Consider the following 15,909-nt stretch of genomic DNA (forward strand, 5'->3'; position numbering starts at 1 on the left):
AAGGTGGGTGGGTCAGGAGTTAGAGACCAGCCTGGCCAACATGGCGAAACCCCGTCTCTACAAAAAATACAAAAAAAAATTAATAGGGCATGGTGGCGGGCACCTGTAATCCCAACTACTCGGGAGGCTGAGGCAGGAGAATTGCTTGAACTCAGTAGGTGGAGGTTGCAGTGAGCCGAGATCATGCCAATGCATTCTAGCCTGGGTGACAGAGCAAGACTCCGTCTCAAAAAACAAAAAATAAAAAACAAAACAAAAAAAAAAAGAAAAAGAAAAAAGGCTGAAATTAAAAAAAAAGAACAGAGCTTCGGTGTCCTGTAAGACAACGTCAAGAGGCCTGAAACAGATGTGATTAGAGTTCTAGGAAATAAAGTGGAAAGATGCAAAGATAGCTGAAGAAATAATGGCCAAGGTTTTCCAAATTTGATGGAAAAAAACCAACCTACAGATCAAAGAAGCTTAAGAAACTCCAAGCAGGATAAAGGCAAAGAAAGCCACCTCAAAGCACATAATAATCAAATTGCTGACAGTAACAGTAAAGAGAAAACCTTACAAGCAGCCTAAGAGTTCCGGGGTGTCACACACACAAGAACGAACGTAAGACATTCTGGGGGCCTCCACTGAGCCCCCAAAACAGTGGGCGAGAAGACAGCAGGTCACACTTGAAAGCACTGCTGGAGGAAAGAACTAAAAACACCGTCACTGCCATCAATAATTGTTTAAAACTTTAAATGGAATTTCTTCAATATTTTAAAGATACATTAAAATGTATCTATTACTCACCAATACAAAACTTAGGAATTTTAAATTGATTTGTAGGAGTAGGCATAATCTTTGTCTTGGAATTTAGATAGGAATCTCGCCGTCTGATACTTCTAGTCTTATTCAATTGAGAAGATTCTGACCAAGTGGAACTGGGGTTCGGCCACTGGCCTCCACCTTCCGGAGTCTGGGGTTGGGTGGGGGACACTGAGGGGGGCGCTGTGGGCTGCTCTGCTTCCAGCCCGGAAACATCGACCTGCTTGGCTTGCTGGGAGGATGCCCCCACAGGGCCTGCAGGCAGAGCGGGCCGCAGCAGGGCGGGTCCTATTCCGCCTGACTTGCTGATGTTTGACAGAGGCCGGGAGCTGTTTGCAGGAATACTTGCAAATTCACTTGATTTAGCTAGAAGGGTATACACACAAAAATCACATTATAAAATTAGGCAGCTATTTAACAAACACACAGAAGTTATGCTGTCTTTAGCTCATCTACCTTAAACATATGACACATTAAAAATATTCTATAAGCCCATCAGGCAACATCATCAAACACAGCACGGCCCAGGCAGCTTTTAGCTTAGCTGAGTGTATTCTAAGGTACTTATTCTCAAAATCATTACTAACATGTACAAAAGCATGCATAAATTCAAGCTCTCCTGTCTTCGTTGATTATGTTGGCAGGAGAAATCTACATTAGTTGAGCAGATGGAAGGGGATAGTCTAGTCACATGTCTCATCTGTCTGGTCACAGAGGTGGACAGGGAACAGGGAAAAAAGATGCAATTGTTACTGGTTGATTCCTTTAAAATTACAAGGAGTCTGGGTCATATTAACCATAAGCACCATTTAAAATAGAAGACCAGATAAACTAGAATAATAAATACTGAGCTACCAATATACACAGATGATCTGGTAAAGGATTCTTAAAGAAAAACTTTAGGAACAGGAGTGGTGGCTCATGCCTATAATCCAAACACTTTGGGAGGCCAAGGCAGGAGATCACTCGAGGCCAGGAGTTCGAGATCAGCCTGGCTAATATAGTGAGACCATCCTCACTACAAAAAACACAAAAATGTGGGCCAGGCGTGGTGGCTCATGCCTGTAATCCCAGCATTTTGGGAGGCCGAAGCGGGCGGGTCATGAGGTCAAGAGATCGAGACCATCTTGGCCAACATGGTGAAACCCCATCTCTACTAAAAATACAAAAATTAGTCAGGTGTAGTGGCGGGCACCTGTAGTCCCAGTTACTCGGGAGGCTGAGGCAGGAGAATCACTTGAACCCGGGAGGCAGAGGTTGCAATGAGCCAAGATTGCGCCACTGCACTCCAACCTGGCAATAGAGCGAGACTCCATCTCAAAAACACACATACACACACACACACAAATTAGCTGGGTGTGGTGGCATGTGGCTGTAGTCCCAGCTATTCAGGAAGCTGAGGTGGGAGGATTGCTTGAGCTCAGGAGGTCGTCACCTCAGTCTATAAAGATAAGGACACAAACCTCTCTTAATCACAGAATGGCAGAGTCAGGATTCCAGATCAGATCAATCTGATTAGAGTTCACACTTTTCCTTTTTTTTTTTTTTTTTGAGACGGAGTCTCGCTGTCGCCCAGGCAGGAGTGCAGTGACACAGTCTCGGCTCACCGCAACCTCCGCCTCCCGGGTTCAAGCGACTCTCGTGCCCCAGTCTCCCGAGTAGCTGGGACTACAGGCACCCGCCACCATGCCCGGCTAGTTTTTGTGTTTTCAGTAGTGACAGGGTTTCACCATGTTGGCCAGGCTGGTCTCAAACTCCAGGACTCAAGCGATCCACCCATCTCGGCCTCCCAAAGTGCTGGGATCACAGGTGTGAGCCACTGCACCAGGCCCACTTTTTACATTTTGTGAACACAATCCACACCGTGCTGCCCTGAACGACCCGGAGATTCCACACGGCCAATGCACCTTTAAGAGGATTTCGCTCTGAAGAGCAGAAAGGCGAAGGCTTTCCCTTACCACTAGATGGCAGCCGTGGTTCGGCAAGGTTGAAATGTGGCTTGACCTCAAACAGGTGTGGGAGCATGGATTTAAACAGGCACCCAGGAGTTATGGGGGCCATATGCCATAAATTATCTGGAATAGTCCTATTTTAAAACTGGTGTCTCATGGCATTGACATGAGCCTGATTCCTTCTGTGTTCTCAGGCACGGGATCTCATACACGCTTTCTGGCTGTGTGTACCCCCTAGACTGAAGCCACCCATCTGACTGTGCCCTCCTCATGGGACAGATGCACTGAGGGCAGGCACAGCGACTCAGCCGACAGCCTGGTCCACCGCACACAGCACGCCCTCCGGGACGTCCTGCTGAGCCTGAGTGGTTCTGTAGAAACAGTCTCCGAGGCCTCAGCAGCACTGTAGGCCTCACCTGGCCAGATGTGGGTCCAAGCACGATGCCGGCTGCCTCACCTTTGCCCGCTGCTGGGGATGTGCACACACTGGATGCCCCGCTCCAAACAGGCCCTGAGGAGGACTTCCTTGCAAGATTGCTGGTAGAGCCGGGTGCTTTTAACAGGGTCTTCTTCAGCCCCAACTGGGGCAAAATGTGAAAAAACAGAATCAGCAAAGATCTCATTATTTACCTGTAACTTATATCTGCAAAAGTAAGGGGCTTTTGGCCGGGCGCGGTGGCTCACGCTTGTAATCCCAGCATTTTGGGAGGCCGAAGCGGGCGGGTCACAAGGTCAGGAGTTTGAGACCAGCCTGGCCAATATGGTGAAACCCCGTCTCTACTAAAAATATAAAAATTAGCCTGGCATGGTGGTAGGCACCTGTAGTCCCAGCTACTTGGGAGGCTGAGCCCAGGAGGCTTGAACCCAGGAGGTGGAGGTTGCAGTGAGCTGAGCTCATGCCGTTGCACTCCAGCCTGAGCGGGGGAAAAAAAAAAAAAAGTAGGGGTTTTTAATATTTTAAAATAATCTAATAATTATCATCTTGAATTTAAAGAAGAAAAAAGTCAAGCAGCACTTCACAAAGCATAGTCTTCAAGCTCCTGCGTGAGGATCACATTAGGGAGCTATAGCAGAAATGCAGATTTGGGGCCCCAGCCCAGACCCCATGAGTCAGCAGCTGTAGGGCCCAGCTTTGGGCAGTTTTAACAAGAACTGCCAGTACTCTAATGCCCAGCTCGGTTTACCGCCAATGCCAGAAAGATGTGGCAAAGATGTGGCTGACAGGTCTCCATGCCCGTGAGGAACTGCAGTTTTTTTCTTTCAGAAAGGGTCTCACTCTGTTGCCCAGGCTGGAATGGAATGCGGTGGTATGATCACAGCTCACTGCAGCCTTGACCTCCTGGGTTCAAGCAATCCTCCCACCTCAGCCTCCCAAATAGCTGGGACCACAGGCATGCACCACCGTGCCTGGCTGATTATTTTTATTTTTTAGTAGAGATGGGGGTCTCACTATGTTGCCCAGGCTGGTCTCAAACTCCTGGGCTCAAATGATCCTCCCACCTCAGCCTCCCAAAGTGCTAAGATTACATGTGTGAGCCACCACACCCAGCCGCTGTTTTCAAAACATCAACATCTCATGTCATCTGTTCAAGGACCCGACATGAGGGAAACGGAATATCCCCACCTACGAACTAGGGTTCTGAGACGCTGACTTTTCCCAACCCACACAGCTCCCAGGGCAGAGGCCAGCCATCAGTGCACACTGTGAAGCCAGTATTCTTTGCATGTATTTTGCAGGCTGCCTCTCGTGGGTGTATTTTCAACTTTTCCACCTCTATTTTTTTTTTTTTTTTTTTTTGAGACAGGGTCTCGTTCTGTCACCCAACCTGGAGTGCAGTGCATGATTATGACTCACTGCAGCCTCGACCTCCCGGGCTCAAGCAATCCTCCCACCTCAGCCTCCCGAGTAGCTGGGACTACAGGTGCGTACCACCATGCCCAGCTAATTTTTGTATTTTTTGGAGAGATGGGTTTCATCATGTTGCTCAGGATGGTCTTGAACTCTCGGGCTCAAGTGATCCTCCCATCTTGGCCTCCCAAAATGCTGGGATCATAGGTATGAGCCACTGATTTTAATCCAAAGCACTTGTACACACAGCAGCCACCTCATTCCCAGCAACCACAAGTCTGGGCCCCAGCAGCCAACTCACCTTATTTGGAACAGGGATCGCCCGCTTGCCCTGGCCCAAGTGGCTTCCAGCGGCCGGCACACTGACAGCACCTGGGGCAGATTTCTCAGGGAGAACATCCCGGTGGAATTCCTTCTCGGCTGGGATTTTTGTCCTGGAAGGACTAGCTGGAATCTCTTTCTTGGGCTGAAAAATTTAATTTGAACTGTGAGAACGGTCTAGTCCTTAACAATGTACAGAGATACTCAGGCTTCAATTTAAAGCAAGCCCAGGCACTATCATCCCAAATGCTACACATGCTCCTCCATTCATCAGCTAGATTGAAGGGAATAGAGCAAGCAGTTCACATCCTCCTCCAAATCACTGTGGACAAAAGCGATGATGGATTTTGCTTCCTCATTAAAAACAGCATCAAATGATACCGACACGGGTCATTAATAGGAAAGCGGTCCTCTAAAGCTGTTCCCCAGTCAAGATCCTTATTTAAGAATGATAATGAGAGAGCTGGTCTAGTTACACAAATTTTAAACTGCTGTACAGAAAAGACTCATCCATTAAATGGTCATCTCTACCAGAGAAGCTGCACAATTGCAATATATCTTCTTGGTCTAGTATTGAAAGCCATTTTCTTTGGCCAGAAGAGTCAAAAAATAAGTTCCTGACATATTTAGGGACAACGGCATTCATGGAACGAATTCATACTTACATAAATAGCCCCTTATAACAGCAGGGGTAATAAGGTAACAGCAATAGAAGCTCAGAGTGGTAAAGATGCAGCAGTAACTTTTTCCCTTTATAGCATTTCTAAAACCTGAGATACTTCTCATAACGTAAAATTCACTATTTTAAACAGTACACTTTAGTGGTTTTTAGTAGAACTGTTATGTTGTACAACCAGCACAAGCTAATCTTAAAATATGTTCCTAAAAAGAATCTGTTTCCAGCCGGGCACGGTGGCTCACACCTGTAATCCCAGCACCCGGCAGTGTTCCTTCTTGTTGCCAAAAATAAACCATTGTCTGGATAGACCCCCTTTTCTTTTTTTTTTTTTCTTTTTTTTTTTTTTTTTTGAGACTGAGTCTCGCTGTGTCGCCCAGGCTGGAGTGCAGTGGCCGGATCTCAGCTCACTGCAAGCTCCGCCTTCCGGGTTTTTACACCATTCTCCTGCCTCAGCCTCCCGAGTAGCCGGGACTACAGGCGCCTGCCACCTCGCCCGGCTAGTTTTTCGTATTTTTTAGTAGAGACGGGGTTTCACCGTGTTAGCCAGGATGGTCTCGAACTCCTGACCTCGTGATCCGCCCGTCTCGGCCTCCCAAAGTGCTGGGATTACAGGCTTGAGCCACCGTGCCCGGCCAGACCCCCTTTTCTTTACCCATTCATCATTTGCTGGATGCCTGGGTTGGTCCTACTTTTTTGGCTGTTATGAACAATGCTGCTTTGAACATCTGCATGTGGATTTTTCTGTGGATATGACTTCAATTCTCTCGTCTGTGTGCTAAGGAGTGGAACTGCTGGGTCCCATGGGACCTCTAAATTTAGTTTTTTAGGAGCTGCCAAACTGTTTCCACAACAGCTGCACCGTTTCACGGTCCCACCAGCAGTGCGTGAGCTTCCAACTTCTCCACATCCTCAACCTTCTCCTCATCCTCCACATCCTCATCCTCAAAATAACACTGGTTATTTTCTTTTTCTTCTTCCTTTAGGCATCCTAGCAGTTGTCTGTGAAGCACACTTTTAAGTAGGTGTTACAATCGAGTGGTCCACCCATTGCTGATGACTCCTCACAGGAGTGAGCGTGGGCCATGAGCCACTCTAGGAGTGACTTCTCCCAGAGAAGCATGCAGGAAGTGGTGGGGCTCCCACGTGTGCGTGAGTGCATCTCAGCTGTGCGCACAGTGCCCTGTCCACCGGGAACAAGCTCTCTGGACGCCAGTTCACCACCCAGGACCAGGAGATCAAAGGAGGTGCTTCAGTGGGTCTGGAGCACCCCAAATCACACCACCTCTCTCCCCGAGTCCACGCATGCTACATGCACAATCCCTGTCCCGAGTCCATGTGTGCTCCACACAGCAAGACCCATCCCACTGTCGTTCTAGAAACATCACGGTAGGAATTTACATCCAAACGGGCTCCAATAAAAGGAGTTTGCAGGACCAAGGGACAGGCCCCAGCTATTCGGGGTGGCAGTGCCGGACATACCTCCTTGTCAAGGGCAGTGTGTGGCAGCTGCACCTCAGCTGGCTTCCGTTCTTGGCTCTCACTACAGGGAGTCACGTGGCTCAGGAGATGGGCTTGGTGGGGGTAAAGGAATTTCTGGGCCCTTGCTGAGCATTCTGCATTTGCCTGTACCTCCTAATGGCCCCACCCAGGGTCTTCCTCTGTAAGTGCTGCCCAGGGGAGGGGGCAGAGTTGGGAACGGGCTGCAGGGTGGGCCCCGGGGCTCCCACCCGCCCTGTCCTCCTCTCTGCAGCCTCTCCCACAGGAGGAGCAGCCTCCCTCTCCCAAGCAAAAGCCAGATCGGGCAGCCCTGGCAGCAAGCCCTGTGCTCACCCCCACCTTTCCCCCAGACCTCCAGGACCCTCAGTGTCCCAGAGTTGGCAGACTGCACCCAAAGGCACCCCTGTCAACTGCCACCTCCCAGGAAAGCTCACCTCACTTAATGCCCAGGAGGAACGCAGTGTAAACTGAGGCACGGTCAAGGAGGCTGACTAGCAGCTATCACAGAGGAGGGGGAGTTTTTGGAAGAGGTTGCTTGTTAAAGCAAATGAAATCCATACTGTGTGGTATATGCAGCATTGTAACAAAACAAAAGGAACAACTTCAGATAGAATTTAGGAGGAAGTATTAAGTCACCCCAGCCCTACCCAAGCCGCCCCCACATCAGCTTCCTATTGGTGACTGCTTTTCCTGGACTCCCCATTCCTGTGCCTCGGAGGCCTCAGAGCCTCGCCACCTCCGGAGCTTTCCCCATGTGGCTTCTGTGAGAGGGCTGAGGGGCAAGGAGTGGCGGCTCCCCAGACAGGTGCTCTGCTGAGGCATTTACCTTCTCCGCAGCCCCAGGGATGCTTCTTCCTCTAACAGAGGCCACTCGAGGCAGCAGCAATTTGCTCCCGGGCTTCCTCTGAGTCGCTGCCTGACTTGGAGCAGGAGCAGTGCATGACTCCCTGGGCAAAGCATGAGCAGAGTGTGGAGGCCCCAGCGCCCGGGCGAGGCTGGCCTGGGCACCAGAGCTGGGCAGGGCTGGGGAGGAGGCCAAGAACCGAGGCTTGCCCACAGAGGGCCTCAGCAAGGGGCTGTCTGACAGGTAGTATGTCTCCCTTTTAAGAGACGTGGGGCTTTGCTTCATTTCCTTTTCTTTCTCAAAGAGGTTTATTTTTAATTTTGACTCCTGTATGAATCTTTCGACGCCCTGGCTCTGAGGGTCTTCAGGCTTGGCAGCTTGGGCCGTCTGGTTCCGGCTGCTGCTCTCAATCTGTAAAGCCAGTAAGTGAGCTTCTTTGTACACTTCCACGAACTTCTCCCCGGCCAGAGGGCTCCAGGCAAAGGGACTCTCAGACACGGGCAACGAAGGCTGCTCGGGAACCAGATTATTTAATTCCAAGCTGGCAGCAATACATCTTTCTTTATGTCCAACGGGTCCGAAGAAGACTTCATCATCTTCATTTGCACTATTTTTTAAAAAAAACAATTATTAATAACTCATAACACTGGCATTTAAAGGAAAGACTTTACTGAATGTGGTTATGCCCAAGGCAAGGGAAGAAAACTTATTTGTTTACCTTGAAGAAGACAATGAAAGATCGAAGTCAAATTTTTCATCGGCCAAAAGAAGAATGTCTAGGGGGAAAAATCCACTGTTATTTTAGTGCCACAGCTGATAAAGAGAAAAATATTACCAGGCTCTATAGCTTAGAACTAAATAAAGGTACCGTGAAATGTCACTCCCCTAAGTGGATCCTGTCATTATGTTAATTTAGTTTTTCATAGAGGGCTCTAAGTTAGATCTTTTCCTTTTTAAAAAAATTTTTAGGCTGGGCGCGGCAGCTCACACCTGTAATCCCAGCACTTTGGGAGGCCGAGGCGGGCAGATCACGAGGTCAGGAGATCGAGACCGTCCTGGCTAACACAGTGAAACCCCGTCTCTACTAAAAATACAAAAAAATTAGTCAGGTGTGGTGGCGGGCGCCTGTACTCCCAGCTACTCCGGAGGCTGAGGCAGAAGAATGGAGTGAACCTGGGAGGTGGAGCTTGCAGTGAGCCGAGATTGCACTACTGCACTCCAACCTGGGCGACAGAGCGAGACTCCATCTCAAAAAAGAAAAAAAAATTTTTTTTAAATTTTTTCTAGTGATGAAGTCTCGCTATGTTGACCAGGCTGGTCTCGAACTCCTGGCCTCAAGTGATCCTCCTGGCATGGCCTCCCAAAGTGTTGGGGTTACAGGTGTGAGCCACCACACGTGGACACTTTTTTTTTTTAATTGCAACAGCCGGCTGGGCGCGGTGGCTTACGCCTGTAACCTCAGCACTGTGGGAGGTTGAGGCGGGCAGATCACGAGGTCAGGAGATCGAGAGCAGCCTGGTCAACATGTGAAACCCCGTCTCTACTAAAAATACAAACATTAGCTTGGCGTGACAGCGCACACCTGTAGTCCCAGCTACTTGGAGGCAGAGGCAGGAAAATCGCTTGAACCTAGGAGGTGGAAGTTGCAGTGAGCCGAGATGGCGCCACTGCATTCCAGCCTAGGTGAGAGAGAGACTCCGTCTTAAAAAAAAAGAAAAAGAAATTGCATCAGCCATTCTATGTGCACTAAGCCACCCAAAAGCTTAGGTCCTTACTTTTAAGATATAATCTAAAATGCATTCATTGACTCATTCAACTAGCTTTTCAAGAAGAGATAAGTCATTTCCAGGTATAGAACATTTTCAAAGGACCACCTGCCTCAGCTCCCCTAGAATTAAATTCCCCTCTTACGAGATACAAAACATCTATTTATAGTTCAACAATGAATTTAATATCACTCAAATGCACAGAGCAGGGACTCGATAAGAGTGCACTGACCGCCATTGCTTCTTGGAGTCCTTCCTGAACCCTCAGACAAAATGTACTCTGTACCCCACCCCATCCATAATTCTTTTTTTTTTTTTTTTGAGACGGAGTCTTGCTCTGTCGCCCAGGCTGGAGTGCTGTGGCCGGATCTCAGCTCACTGCAAGCTCCGCCTCCCGGGTTCCCGCCATTCTCCTGCCTCAGCCTCCCGAGTAGCTGGGACTACAGGCGCCCGCCACCTCGCCCGGCTAGTTTTTTGTATTTTTTAGTAGAAACGGGGTTTCACCGTGTTAGCCAGGATGGTCTCGATCTCCTGACCTCGTGATCCACCCGTCTCGGCCTCCCAAAGTGCTGGGATTACAGGCTTGAGCCACCGCGCCCGGCCCCCATCCATAATTCTATTATCACAGCTGGCAAGGACCTCTCTGTCCAGGTCCCTCTAAAACAGATCACAGGCTCCAGGTTAGTGGGTCCTTCTGCAGGGGCACCTGCTCCCTGCTCCAGCTCCCCGCAAGGCTCCCGCAGTGCCTGGACCTCCTTTCTACCACTGCACTAGCCTCTGTGAGTGCCTCTTGACCCTTCTCTGGCCCCAACTAGACTATAAGCTCCTCCAAGATAACAATGTCGAACACTAACCCAAATTCCTAAATGTCCAGCTAAGGGCCTGGACACTTAGCAAATATTTATCAAAATGCACTGAAATACAGTATGTACTCAATACTGGAAAGCTTATAAAGTTCTCTCACAAATATTTTTATCTTAATAAACACTGCAGGCTGGTCAAGGTGGCTCACGCCTATAATCCCAGCACTTTGGGAGGCTAAGGCGGGTGGATCACTTGTGGTCAGGAGTTCGAGACCAGCCCGGCCAACGTGGCAAAATCCCGTCTCTACTAAAAGAAAAAAAATTAGCCAGGCGTGGTGGTGGGCACCTGTAATCCCAGCTACTGGGGAGGCTGAGGCAGGAGAATCGCTTGAACCTGGGAGGCAGAGGTTGCAGTGAGCCAAGATTGTGCCATTGTACACCAGCCTGGGTGACAGAGCGAGACCCTGTCTCAAAAAACAAAACAAAACTGGCCGGGTGCAGTGGCTGACACCTGTAATCCCAGCACTTTGGGAGGCCGAAGCAGGCAGATAATGAGGTCAGGAGACGGAGACACCATCCTGGCCAACATGGTGAAACCCCGTCTCTACTAAAAAATACAAAAAATTAGCCAGGCAAGGTGGCAGGCGCCTGTAGTCCCAGCTACTCGGGAGGCCGAGGCGGGAGAATGGCGTGAATCCAGGAGGTGGAGCTTGCAGTGAGCGGAAATCGCACCACTGCACTCCAGCCTGGGCGACGGAGCGAGACTCCGTCTCAAAAAACAAAAACAAAAAACAAAAACAAAAACAAAAACAAAAAGAGGGAAAGTGAAAAAATGGTATGGAGATAAACTATATAATCATCTGGAAAAATACCAACTACGTTTGGTCCATGCCTCATACCACACCAGGCCAAATTCCAAATAAATCAAGGACTTAATGAAAAGAAAACAAAGCCCTAAACAAACAAGAAGCCGCTATGAGGAAGTTTTTATAACGTGGGAATGTGGACATCTAACTATGACACAAAACCGGAAGCTACCAAAGATTGATCGGTTGGGCCCAGTGGCTCACATCTGTAATCCCAGCACTTTGGGAGGCTGAAGTGGGAGGGACGCTTGAGCCCAGAAGTTTGAGACCAGCCGAGGCAACATAGGGAGACCTCGTCTGTAAAAAAATACAAAAATTAGCTGCGCGTGGTAGTCTCCCCTGCTCGGGAGGCTTAGGAGGGAGGATCACGGCCGGGCGCGGTGGCTCAAGCCTGTAATCCCAGCACTTTGGGAGGCCGAGACTGGCAGATCACGAGGTCAGGAGATCGAGACCATCCTGGCGAACACGGCGAAACCCCGTCTCTACTAAAAAATACAAAAAAACTAGCTGGGCGAGGTGGCGGGCGCCTGTAGTCCCAGCTACTCGGGGGGCTGAGGCAGGAGAATGGCGTGAACCCGGGAGGTGGAGCTTGCAGTGAGCTGAGATCCGGCCACTGCACTCCAGCCTGGGAGACAGAGCCAGACTCCATCTCAAAAAAAAAAAAAAAAAAGGAGGGAGGATCACATGAGCCTAGGAGGTCAAAGCTGCAGTGCGCCATAATCTTGCCACTGCACGCAGGCCCAGGCAACAGAACGAGAACCTGCCTCAAAAAATAAATTAATAAATAATAAAAGATTGACCTTCAAACATTAAAATTTGTAACATCTGTGTGGCAAAAATCACAATAAGTTAAACAAGAAATGGGGAAAAAATATTTGCAACTCAATTCATAAAGGGCTAACTCATGAACTGTATCTACAAAGTAATAAAAAAATTAACAATCTAATGAAGATAGAAAAAGGATACAAACAGATAAAGTTCACAGAAAATAAAACAAAACATTCTTTTTTTTTCTTTTTTTGAGACAGAGTTTCGCTCTTGTTGCTCAGGCTGGAGTGCAATGGCGCTATCTCGGTTCACCACAACCTCCGCCTCCCGGGTTCAAGTGATTCTCCACCCTCAGCCTCTTGAGTATCTGGGATTGCAGGTATGCACCAGCATGTCTGGCTAATTTTGTATTTTTAGTAGAGACGGGGTTTCTCCACATTGGTCAGGCTGGTCTCGAACTTCCGACCTCAAAACTCAAAGATTTATGAGCTGTAGGCAAGGTTGTGGGGAAAGAGACAATTCCTACACTGCCAGGGAAGGTGTAAAGTATCACAGCTCTCTAGAGGGCCTGGCAGTACCTATCAAAGTAAGAAATACACACCCTCCTCGACCCAGCAAGTCTACTTTTGTGAGTGTATCCTACAGACACTAGCAGGTGTGGAAAGCAATGTGTCGTGCAGTTATGCGGTGTCCACAGTTATTTACAGCAGCATCACTGGTAACAGCAAGACACTAGGCACAAACTAAACGTTCACTCACAGCAGATGAGATGAATAACACATCCCCATGGTGGAACCCTTTCTAGGAACAAAAACTAGTAACGCTCTTCATGTGTTGATACACAATATTCATCAAGATAAATTACGCCTGAAAAACAAGACACAGGACAGGGCTCTCCATGCTATATGGAAAGGGGGGCGCAACACTCTGTGTGTGTTGGCTTGCACTTGCACAGATTATGTCTGGAAGGACACCCAAGAGACTGATGACATCGATGGCCCTTGGAGGGGGCAACTAAGTGACCAAGAGATATAGAGAGGGAGACGTTTCACTTTTTACACCTCTGAATTAGGAAGTCAATTTCAGAAACTTCCAACTGGCGTGGAAAAAGAATCCAGGACTAGAACTCAGGGAAGCAGTCTTCTGCTCCAGACTCTGTGACTGGCTCCAAGGGGCCCCGGGCTGGCTGACTTGCTCAGCCTGCAAACACGTGAGCACCCACAACAGACCACATCCTCCACTAGGTGCCAGGCAGACTTGGGGTACATGCAGCCTGCCCTGGAGGGTGCCCCAGGCAGTGCGGTGAGAGATATGTAGAGGTGGGAACACCTCTGAGAAAACACCAAAGTGCGTGTGTGAGATGAAGGGGTCAGAAGAAGTCAGAGTGGCTGGAAGAGGTGAAAACACAAGTTGGCTCAGATCACAGAGGGTTTGCAAGCCACGGCAAGGAGCTTTCATTTTCTCCAGAATGGGACAGGAAACTATTACAGGGCTTTAAGAAAAGAGCTTTAGGCCTGGTGTGGTGGCTCACGCCTGTAATCCCAGTACAGTGGGAAGTTGAGGCAGGTGGATCACTTGAGGTCAGGCGTTCGAGACCATCCTGACCAACATGGTGAAACGCCGTCTCTACTAAAAATACAAAAATTAGTCAGGCGTGGTGGCACATGCCTGTAATCTCAGCTACTCGGGAGGCTGAGGCAGGAGAATCACTTGAACCCGGGAGACAGAGGTTGCAGTGAGCCAAGATCGTGCCACTGCACTCCAGCCTGGTGACAGAACGAGACTCCATCTCAAAAAAAAAAAAAAATTCTGGGTGCAGTGGCTCACGCCTGTAATCCCAGCACTTTGGGAGGCCCAGGTGGGTGGATCACAAGGTCAGGAGATCAAGACCATCCTGGCTAACATGGTGAAACCCCGTCTCTACTAAAAATACAAAAAAAAAATTAGCTGGGTGTGGTGGCGGGTGCCTGTAGTCCCAGGTACTTGGGAGGCTGAGGCAGGAGAATCGCTTGAATCCAAGAGGTGGCGGTTGTAGTAAGCCAAGATGGCGCCATTGCACTTCCGCCTGGCTGACAGTGAGACTGTCTCAAAAAAAAAAAAAGAAAGAAAAAAAAAGAGAAGAGCTTTATAATCTAACTTGTGTTTTTAAAAGGTAACGTTTCTGTGTAGAAAGTGTATCTGAAAGGAAACATTACAAATGAACATACTAGCCAATGGGAATCATATATAAGTAGGAGCGGGTGAGACAGCATGGCTGAGACCCAGAGAGCAGCATCTGGATGTAGATGGAGAGTCTGTAGACAGATCCAGGATATATTCTGAAGGTGGAGATGATGGTAGCTGGTGATGGCATGAATGTAGGGGGTTCTCAGTTTGGACAGCTGGGTGAAATGGAGAAATAAAATAGGTAAGAACAGGGCGTGCGGATGCAGATGGGGTATGCCGAGTTTGAGATGAGACGTGTGTGTGAAGACACCAAATAGGCAGGTGAATATATAAGCCCAGAGCTCAGAGGAGAGGCTGCGCTCAACACAAAACTTGGGCGCCACAGACAGCAGATGCGCTGTGAAGCCATGGGAATGCTGAGGGCGAAAGCACAAAGCTGTCCCAGAGCAGGTCTTGGGGAAATCAGCCTCAGAAGATGGCAGAGGAGGAGGAGCCCACACAGAGACAAGATACACCAGCCAGAGAGGCAGGAGGAAAACCAAGAGCGCCTTGGACTCCAAGCAAGGGAAGTTTCCAGAAGGACGAATGTTACTGGAAAGCTGACTGAAGATAGAAAAATGACAAGAGATTTGGCAATGTGAAAGTCGTCAGCGACTGATGAAAGCAGCTTGAATGGAGTGGTAAGGATGGAAGCCGGAACAGGAGGGATTGAGAGGTGGAAAAAAATGGCAGAACAAAAGTGAGAAAGCTCTCGAAGTTTGGCTTGGAAGGAGAAACACAGCAATGGAGAGGCAACGGAGGAGATGTGGCAACAAGTGAGACAAGGGAACATATCTGTATGTGGATGAGCATGATCCAGTGGACAGGGAAAAAGTAAGGAAATGAAGCCAGGTCAACGGAAGTGGGGAAGGCCTCAAGAAGGAGCAGGGGGTGCAGTATGCACGTGGAAGGGACATATTTGAAAGGAAGGGCACATGACAGGAAGGAGGAGAGGGGTGCAGAGGCAAGCGCCTTTCTAGACATGAAGAAGATGCAACATTGATTTGTAAAGTCTCCTTTATCTTGTAAAGTATCCTTTAAAGTTCCTGCAAAATGGAGGCATTGAGGATGCTTGGGGCCAGGAGCGGTGGTTCACCCCTGTAATCCCAGTACTTTGCGAGGCCCAGGAAGGTGGATCACCTGAGGTCAGGAGTTTGAGACCAGCCTGGCCAACATGGTAAAACCCCATCTCTACTAAAAAAACAAAAATCAGCGAGGCATGGTGGCGGGTGCCTGTAATCCCAGCTACTCCGGAGGCTGAGGCAGGAGAATCACTTGAACCTGAGAGGCAGAGGTTGCAGTGAGCCAAGATCATGCCATTGCACTCCAGCCTGGTAGGCAGAGTGAGACTCGGTCTCAAAAAGAAAGGATCCTTGGGTAGTGTGAGAACTGAAGGATAAAGTGATGTCAAAATGCTTTGTGAGGCTGGGTGAGGTGGCTCACACCTGTAATCCTAGCACTTTGGGAGGCCGAGGCAGGCAGATTGCCTGAGCTCAGGAGTTCAAGACCAGCCTGGGCAACGTGGCAAAATCCCGTCTCTGCTAAAATTACAAAAACTAGC

The 15,909-nt window shown here is 48.9% G+C and overlaps 1 protein-coding gene across 1 annotated transcript in view; it reads right to left on the bottom strand.

The window, feature by feature from the left end:
• Window positions 1–15,909, bottom strand: part of GTSE1 (G2 and S-phase expressed 1) — a 34,485-nt gene that overhangs the window by 17,198 nt on the left and 1,378 nt on the right. The window contains exons 3-7 of the mRNA XM_025399996.1: window positions 8,659–8,716; window positions 7,923–8,547; window positions 4,901–5,065; window positions 3,208–3,331; window positions 784–1,164 (exon numbers count right to left, since the gene is read on the bottom strand). Of these exons, the coding sequence (XP_025255781.1) occupies window positions 784–1,164; window positions 3,208–3,331; window positions 4,901–5,065; window positions 7,923–8,547; window positions 8,659–8,716 (1,353 nt within the window). The remainder of the gene's footprint in view (window positions 1–783; window positions 1,165–3,207; window positions 3,332–4,900; window positions 5,066–7,922; window positions 8,548–8,658; window positions 8,717–15,909) is intronic.

Source organism: Theropithecus gelada, chromosome 10 (genome assembly GCF_003255815.1).
Source record: "Theropithecus gelada isolate Dixy chromosome 10, Tgel_1.0, whole genome shotgun sequence".
In the NCBI taxonomy this organism is placed as follows: domain Eukaryota; kingdom Metazoa; phylum Chordata; class Mammalia; order Primates; family Cercopithecidae; genus Theropithecus; species Theropithecus gelada.